Genomic DNA, 8989 nt, shown 5'->3' on the forward strand with positions numbered 1-8989 from the left:
TTTTCAGAATGTCTGTCAGGAAAACGTTTTCTATTTCTTCGCATTTACTGACTAGAACATGTTACACTTCCAAAATGTTTCTCTCTTATTTTATATATAATTTCCACGTCTGTTTCAGACTTCCATGTATTATCATACTGCTTTAGTTCCACAGATTTCCATACAGGTAAATTATTGTTCTTCATTAAAAGTCTCAATCAAGCCCTAATCTGATGTCTTATTGTGATCGGGTTATGACTGAGGGACCCAGAGATGAACCAACAACTCCAAGAGTCCCTACAAAGCCACAAAGGCTGAAGCCATTGCCAAGGCCAGTGACAAACTGCACTTCTGCTCCATTCTGCTAACTCTGCAGAGGCTCAGCAGAAGCCAGCTACTAGGACATTTTTTTTTTCAAAGTAACTCATTAAGACTGTCTACTAAAACAGAATTCTTGATCTGCATTAGTGAAGAAAATATCCACACCAATGATATTACACAACCTTGAAGTTGCTATTGGCTCATTCCCTCTCTCAAATCCGTTTCTTTTAAACAAAATACTTACATTGTTGTATTCCAGTAATGAATGTCATCTTATTGAGACACAATAATATCTAAAAGGCTTATTTTTCCACTGTTATTGTTTTTATTAACCAGATTTTTTGGGCATTGGCTAAAGTATTATGATGAGTCCTAGTAATAATTTTTTTAATAAACTATTTTTTAAAATAAACTATTAGAATATTCCTTCACCAATTTTCTTGTTCTATCTATATCGCATAGTCAAGATAATAATAATAAAGTTTCCATTTGTATAGCTAGCACTTCAAGGTCTGCAGAATATTTCTTTCATTTACTTGTCACAACAATCACGAGATCAACAGGTAACAGCTGTTTTTAATCCTTAGTTTACAGATGAGGGAATAGAGACTCAAAAGGTCAGATGAGTTGCCTGATGAGAATTTGATTTTTACAATTTCTCCTCCCCCTAATTTGTTTATACACTTCCTAATCAGAGTGCCAAGTCTCTTTCTGCCAAGCAGGTCCCAATTGCAGAAGGGCTAAGAAAAAAGCAGCCTCAGGTCAAAGGCCTTTTCCCAATCCTCATTCTCCTGGATCTTTCTGCAGCTACTGACATGAAACCCCCTATTCTTACGGATCCTCTGTTCTCTCTAGTTTTTCACAACCCTCTGTCTGGCTTCTCCTCTTTTCTCAGTCTCCTCTGCTGGGTGCTCATTCATCTCAGGCCCCCCAGCTTCTCTATGCTGGGTCCCCTTCTCTTCCCCCTCTACACTACTTCCCTTGGTAATCTCACCCTGTGCGTTTAATTACATTCTGTATGTCAATAATTCTCAAATCTATCTTGGCCCAATCTTTCTACTGCCCTTTGGATCACCAGACATCTCTAACAGCCCTTCAGACAATCCAAACTGGACTTATACTCTTCTAAATTCCCCCCTTTCCAGATTTCCCAAGAGCACCAAGATCTCTCCACTCCCTCAGCCTTGCAACCCTTCATACCAAGCCATTACCTGCAGATTTCACCTCTGCAAGTTTTCTCAAATGCACCCCACTTCTTGCCACTGATACTGCCCCTACTTTTTTACAGACTTTCAGTCCCTTCTAGCTGCACTACCAATAGTTTGATAAGAGTGGGGCTGCCTGCCACAAAGTGCTTTTTCTAAATCTCAAATCCCACCACATCACCCCCTTCCTTTCCTCAGTAAATTAAGCTCTGCTAATTCTTTATTACCTTTCAGATCAAATGTAACATCCTGTTTGGGGGTCAAACCCTTCATAATCTCCCTCCCCCAGCAGCCCCACTTTCCCAGGTTTCCTATACTATAGACCACTCTTCAATCCAATGGCACTGGCCTCCCTTCTATCCCAGGAACAGGACATTCCATTTCTTGGCTCTGAGCATTTTCTTCTGGTTGTCTCCATTCCTAGAACACTCTTCCTCCTCATCTTCATTTCCTGGCTTCCCTGGTTTCCTTCAAATCCATCTTCAGAAAGCCTTTCCCAATATCCAGAAACCTCTTAATTCTAGTGCCTTTCCACTTAACTTGTTATTCCCTATTTATCCTCTCTATCACTTGTGGCTTTCCCATAAGACTGTGAGCTCCTTAAGGGCCAAAAATGACTTTTACCTTTCTTTTTATCATTGCTTAGCACAGTTCCTGGTACATAGTAGGTGATAAATAAATGCAAAATGACTTACTAGTAAGATGACTGTTGACTTTTGTTTCTTAAAACAAGCAGTGAGTAATAAGCATTTATCTAGTTCCCTCCTAAACACAGAACATTTTTAAGAACTAGTGATACAAAGAGACATTAAGAGCCTGCCCCTTACAAAGCTTACAACTACCACCTAACACAGGCCTTCTATTCAAACGGAATATAAACAGGCATTAGTGTGCCCTTAGGAAGATTTTTAAAACTGTAGTTATTTGTGTATTACAGTTCAAAGAAAGGCTTTAAGCCTTTATCGTAACATGTGACTTGAGAGCAGTAAAAACAAAAACAAAAAGCCTAACATGTACATGCCATGCATTTCTTAAATGACCAAAAAATAACATTTTTTTTTCATTAAAAGTCTGTTCTCATTTCACATCATGAGATGATTCTGGATGTTCGAAAGCTATGGTATAAAGGTGCAAATTCTAGCAGATCTGATCTATTGAGGCAGAATTTCAAGTACAGTTACTATAATGGACCATATGATGGTTTACTGTCCAAAGACCAAGTTATTTAAGTTTACCATGAGGTCATTTTGATGATTAAGTTTTCTGGTCAGAGCAACTCTTTAACTCCATTGCTTAGATTATAAAGGACATCGATAAAGGGATGAAATCGAAGATTTTTTTAAGCTAATAAAAGCTTATATTTTGCCCTAAAAAAATCAAAAACCAAAAAAAAAAAAAAAAAAAAGAAAACCCCCAGCAAATAATATGGCATTTTACCAAGTAAGAAAAAGTTGTAAATTAAGTCCAATACATGAATTTCATGAATCCCAAGGGGTCTTAACTTTTTTTGTGTATTGGATACCTCTACCTCTGGCAGGCCTCCTTCTCAGAATAATGTTTTTAAATGTATAAAATACAAAGGAAATAAATTATACTGAAGTATTTTTTTCCCCAACAAAAACAAATTCATGGAACCTAGATTAAGAATCTTTGATCTAAGATATATTATTTTCACTTAAACATTTGTACATGTAAGTTTAGCCTATTATAAAGGGGAAAAAGAAATCCTCTGCAATTTAAGTCTCAAAAAGTCGTCTCAAGCACTGAAAGGTTAACTTACTTGCCAGGGTCACATTGCCAGTTTGGGTCAGAGGCAGGATTCTAATTTAGGTCTGATTCCAAATTTAATGCAAAAGGAATCCTAGTTTAGTGTTTTCTTTTACAGAACTCTTATATAAATAAAAAATAGCTAGATAATTTGTCTATAAGAATCAAAGAACAGACTGGCTTTGATAACTAAATCAAACATTAAGAACATTATCTGAGACTCCCAAGTGTTTTACTGAACCTGCCAAAGGGATCTATAATATCAAAAAAAAAAAAAAAAAAAAGTTAAAGGTATCTATAGCCTTTGATCCAGACAGACCACTACTGAGCCTACATCTCAAAGAGATCAAAGAAATTTTGGAAATTTCTTTTTTAGTGGAAAAGAACTAGACACTAAAGAGATACCTATTAATTGGGGAATGACTGGACAAATTATGGAAGAAGAATAGAATACTATATTGTGTTGCAAAAAGTAACAAAAAGAGACAGTTTCAAAGAACCTGGGGAAAGTTGTATGAACTGATTTTTTTTTTTTTAAAGAAACATGTAGACCAGAAATTTATAAAATAACCCCCCAAAACCTCCAAAAAACTACAGGGCAGTTAATTGGCATAGTCCACCCTGGAATCAGGAAAATCTGAGTTCAAATGTGGCTATTTCTAGCTGTGTGGCTCTGTTTCCCTCACTTTCCTCTTCTGTAAGATGGGTTGGAGAAGAAAATGGCAAAGAAAATTTCAAACTAAGTTACAAAGAGACACAATTAACTGACAGAATTAAATAAAAAGAAAAGAAAGAAAGAAAAAGAGGCTTAAAAACTTTGATCAATGCGATAATTGAGCATGATTGAGGATAATGGCTGCTATGCAGAAGCTATGTAGGAATTTGGGGTCTGGCACATGGGAATTGGTTGTGCTTGAAGAGGCAAATTTTTTTTTTTGTGTGTGTATGTATTTTTTCCCCCTTTCTGGATGTGGGAGAGGGGAGGAGGGAAAGAAAGAACATATTTAACTGATTTTTAAAAATTAATTTTAACTTAAAATGTCAATTTAAAAATCTAAAAGAGAAACAATTAGGGAAAACTCACAAACAACATTAATACTAAAACAAGAATACAAGTCAAGAGAAACACTATGCAAACCATTTGATTACTGGAACCGTTATTATCAGTAATGTACATGTCTACTTTCTCGTTTTTATAAAATATAATGACAAAACACATCCCTTAGAAAGATGATGTGCTATGGGCACAAAATATCCTATTCAGTAAGTGTTTCCATTTGTTTTGCTAAAGTTTTTGTCTTCCTGTTCTAAGAGTGGGTTAACTGGGAGTAGTGCGTGGATGTAAAACAAAAAGCATCACTAAGACTATTTTTAAAGACAAAAAAGAAAAAGTACCATACTGAAAAAGATAATTTTTCTGCAGGACATATCAACTACATTTCAGTCTTCCTAGAAAGTAAAGGCACACACACACACACACACACACACACACACACACACACAAAAAAAACATTTGCAAGGAACTTATCTGAACAAGGGGAACTTATATTTAAAATTTTCAAACCAAGTAAATCAAAACCTGAATCAAAATAAATGAAGCCAATTCACAACAAAAACATTTCCAAAAACAACCTCTAAGTTTTCCACCCTCTTCCCAAGAAAAACACCATTTGAATAAGCTAAGAATTCTCCGCCACTGGATTGCCCTGGATTGCCCAGGAAAACTAGACTCATCCTCAAATCACCAAAGATTTTGAGTCCAAAGATCAGTATCACTAAATGGAATATGAATTAAATAATTAGATTCTTTGTTTAAGTTATTTATCCATTTGTGTGCTTCCAAAGACTAAGAAATAACGATCTAAAAGTATTTTTTTAAGTTTAAGTTTTTATTATGTTTTATTATTCTATAGCTTAAATTTTATGCTACATTAACTCAAATTAGAAATATACTCTACTTGCAGAAAATGACATTAACAATATTTATTCCTAATTTAGAGATGTGCACTCCAAATATTCATGAGACTTTTTTTTTTAATTTCACACTGATTTACTTGCCTGGAGTATTTTTTACAGCAACTCAATTTAACAAGCACTCATTAAGCATTTCCTACATGACAAGCATTGTTAGGAATACAAAGAAAAAATTTTTTTAAAATTCCTTGTGCTCAAAGAGCTAATGGTTGAGGGACAGAGGTAGAAGGCCAGAACAGACATACATATAAGATATAAAATAAAGAATGAAAACAAGAGTAACCTATGTAGATGCTAATAACCAAGAGAATCAGGAAAGGCCTCAGAGAATCTTAAAGGGAACTTGTTTGTTAGAAGCATTTTTTTTTTCCTCTTAATTATACCAAGCAAGAAAAGTTGGTAAAATTAGCAAGCTCTGTCAAAAACCTCACAATCTATGCACTTCTAGCAAAACATCCTGTAGGAATAATTATAGTTCCTTATCAGCACTGAGGTGGTAGATTATAGGTGCTGAGCCTTCATTTATTTCACTAAATTTCATTTCTCTGTTAGAAGAGATCATTCTGTGGGGGAGAGTCTGAGAAATGAGTTATGTTTTAAAACAACCAAAAAATGATTTTTTGGAAAGTTTTACCTATAATTCGGTTTTGATCTTGAGGAGGAAAGTAAAGTATGCATAACTGTAATGCAAAAGAATATCTAGGTCCCTTAGAGAGGTATAAAACGTGAGAGGAAAAGGGAGCCCTGGAAAGCAGACATGGGAAAGTTTGCTAGATGACGCTTAAAGAGGGAGTAGGAATTTAACGGACTTGGTAGTGAGGAGAGGGGACTTTTCGAATATAAAGCAAACAACAACAGCAAAAAAGGCAAGATGCCCATAAAGCTGGCTTGGAAAATAGTATATATTGTATAGCACAACTGAGGTGACATCGTTCAATGCTAGGCTTGGAGTCTCAAGCTTAGTTGATAACCGACAAGGAGCCATTGAAAGGAAAAAAAAAAAAAAACAAAAAAAAACAATCATTTATTAAGGGCCTTCAGAAAGCCACTTGACAAATATCATCTAGCTCAATAATCCCAATAACCCTGGGAGGAACTCTGTTACAGCAGAGGAAACTAAGGTTGAGACACATACTCAGGATTACATATTAAGTTTCATCCTGGGGTCTTGTTGACTCCAAGCCCAGGACTATCCCTTGCACCACCCAGTCTCTGAAGAGTTTCCAGTAAAAGGCAATGACAAAAGCAGATCTAGGAAAAAGGAGGGTTAGTCTGGCAAGAAGGAGGGAGTACAGAGTAATGGACTTTTAAGACATTGCATTAAGTAGGGGGTAGTCAGTTCTGCCATTTTTAGTCAAGACCTTTGCTGATTAGGATGGTGGCCATAAACGCAAATAGCTTGTTGGACCCGGACCTCACGATTCCAACTAAGGTCTACTGAATACGAATGGTACAGCCTTGGGGGAGGGGGGGAATCTATTAGAGGGATAGGTTTGGGGGTACTAATGGGACACCCAGAAAGAAGCGTTCTACCAGCCCAGGAGGGTCTCAAGCTCAAATCAATGCATCAATCAGCACCCAGTCTGGGGACGGGCAACTGGAAAGTTGCCTTGCCTACAAGTGATAATTAAGAGCGCAAAGCAGAGTTTGGTGGGTGGGGAGGAGAGGAGTCAGGAAGGCTCATCTCCCAGAGTCCAAATCCAGCCTCAGACACTTCCCTGTTTTGTGAGCCTAGGTAGGTCACTGCCCCCTGTCTGCCTCAGTTTCCTCATCTGTAAGAAGGAAATGGCCAACCATCCAATAAAATCGTTAGAGTCGCACCAAGTGAAAACGACCTAACAGAGCAGAGGGTCCGCACCAAGGTTAACAAAGAGAAAGCAGGGGAGCTCCGAGTCTGGGGGAGGCCGGAATGGGGGGAAGGGGACCCAAGGCTGGGGGAGGTCAAGGGCAGTAGGAGGATGGGGGAGACACGGAGGAGCCAGGAACAAGCTCGTGAGCTCAATGGTCAGCGGAAAAGTCAGAGCCTGCCGGGGTCGCAGCCCCAGCCTCCCCTCCCACCCCCGCCGCGTTGTGCCACCGCCCCCCGCGGTGTTGCCCCCTCTCCCCCCGCCCCATCCCACTGCTGGCTCCAGTCCGGGTTTAGCTCGCTCGGCGGCTAGCCCGGAGGAGCCCCGGCGAGGGAGCGGCTCCGCGCGGGGGGCCAGTGTGGACGGGGCAGGCTGGTTTAGACAAAAGGCACCTTGTTGCAGGCGGGGCTGCCCCGCTTCCAAGTTTCAGCGCCCGGGTGTCTGGAGAGGGTCCCTCCTCCCCTCTCCCTCTCCCTCCTCCTCCTCCCTGCCCCTCCCCCCCGCGGACTCACAAGGTGACCGTCCGGTTGGGCAGCGTGTCGGGCGGCAGGACGTGCGCCAGCTCCAGGCTACTGCACACCACCTTGCCCTCCGGGCCCGCCGCGGACTTGCCCGCGCTCTTAGGCCGGGCGTCTTGCTTGCAGCCCGGAGGCAGAGCGGCGGCGCCCAGGCAGAGCAGCCAGCCGAGCAGCAGGCGCCGCTCCATGCTCGGGCCGGGGCACAGCGGGGGGCACTCAGCGCCCGGGCTGCCCGCGGGCGGGCGGCAGCGCCCGGATCCTCGTGGCTCCGGGGAGCGGGCAGCAGCCCCCCATGCTCCTTTGTCCCTTCGGCTCCCTTCGCCGGAGCCCCCGGGTCAGGGGCCGCCCGAGCCCTCACGGTGCGCCTTTAAAGCCCGGCTCCGGGCCGCCTCCGCCGCCGTCCCCTCCTCCTCCGGACATGGCCCCGGGACTCGGCGGCCGCGGCGGCGGCGGCTCCGGCTCCTCCCCGAGACCGCCCTTTTCCCCTCCCCCTCGAGCCGTCCGAGGCTCGCGAGGGAGGTGGCCTGGGCTGTGGAGGGGCGCGAGGGGAGGGGCCAGAGAGGCGCGAGGACTGAGGGGAGGGAGGGAGGGAGGAGGCTGGGGGCGGATGAGGGCGGGGGCGGAGGGGGCGAGGACGGTGGGGGGGAGGGGCGGGGACCGGCGGAGCAAGAGGGGAAAGCCGAGAAGAAAGTTGCGGTGCGGACTGGCTGCCTCTGGCCGGCTCTCAGCCGGCTCTCGGCCAGACAAAGCCGCCCTGTGCGTGTGCGCTCGGGGCGAGGCCGGGCCGGAGTTGGCACAGAGTGTAGTTTTCGGCAGAACTCACGAGAGTTCGGTAAAGAGCGTGGGGAATCCCGCGCCCATGCTCCCCAGCTCCTTTTCCGGGTAACCCAGAGGACCCCGGAACGCTCGTCCCTGGCCTGGGCACGCTGTCGGGCCCGGATCCGGGACGGCCGTAGGGCCCCCTGAAGAGCGCGGCCGCGAGTCCCTCGGACCCCGAGTCTGGGTCGGCCGCCCCGAATGTGACGCGCGGTTTCATCTCCTGTTAGTGCGAGAACCGCTGCAGCAACCGCTTACATTTGTATACTTACAGCTCCTAAGTTTTAAGTTTAGTGTTTTCTCTATCTAAACTCATTTTAAAGTTAACGAAGTCCCTGTGCAAAGCGTGCAAATCATCTCTTTTACTAATAAGGAAAAGAGCCATAGCTTCCCCACAATCCCCCACCCAGAGGCCAGCCTGCCAGCCCACGTCTAAATATCTGAGAACACCAAAAGTCAACAAGTCAGTGGAGAAGCCCGGGGCCGAGCACTTAGCACAGTCCCTGCCCTCAAGGAACTTCGAACCGAGAAAGACAACTTCTTAAAGAAGCTGGAAAGGGGC

The 8989-nt window shown here is 43.3% G+C and overlaps 1 protein-coding gene across 1 annotated transcript in view; it reads right to left on the reverse strand.

Annotated features, from left to right (window-relative positions):
• The window catches only part of ADGRA3 (adhesion G protein-coupled receptor A3), a 125093-nt gene extending 117043 nt beyond the window's left edge, over positions 1-8050 (reverse strand). Inside the window, exon 1 of the mRNA XM_051966285.1 lies at positions 7606-8050. Within this exon, the coding sequence (XP_051822245.1) occupies positions 7606-7799 (194 nt within the window). The 5' untranslated portion in view covers positions 7800-8050. The remainder of the gene's footprint in view (positions 1-7605) is intronic.
• Positions 8051-8989: the final 939 nt, after the last annotated feature.

This window comes from Antechinus flavipes, chromosome 6, assembly GCF_016432865.1.
Source record: "Antechinus flavipes isolate AdamAnt ecotype Samford, QLD, Australia chromosome 6, AdamAnt_v2, whole genome shotgun sequence".
Classification (NCBI taxonomy): domain Eukaryota; kingdom Metazoa; phylum Chordata; class Mammalia; order Dasyuromorphia; family Dasyuridae; genus Antechinus; species Antechinus flavipes.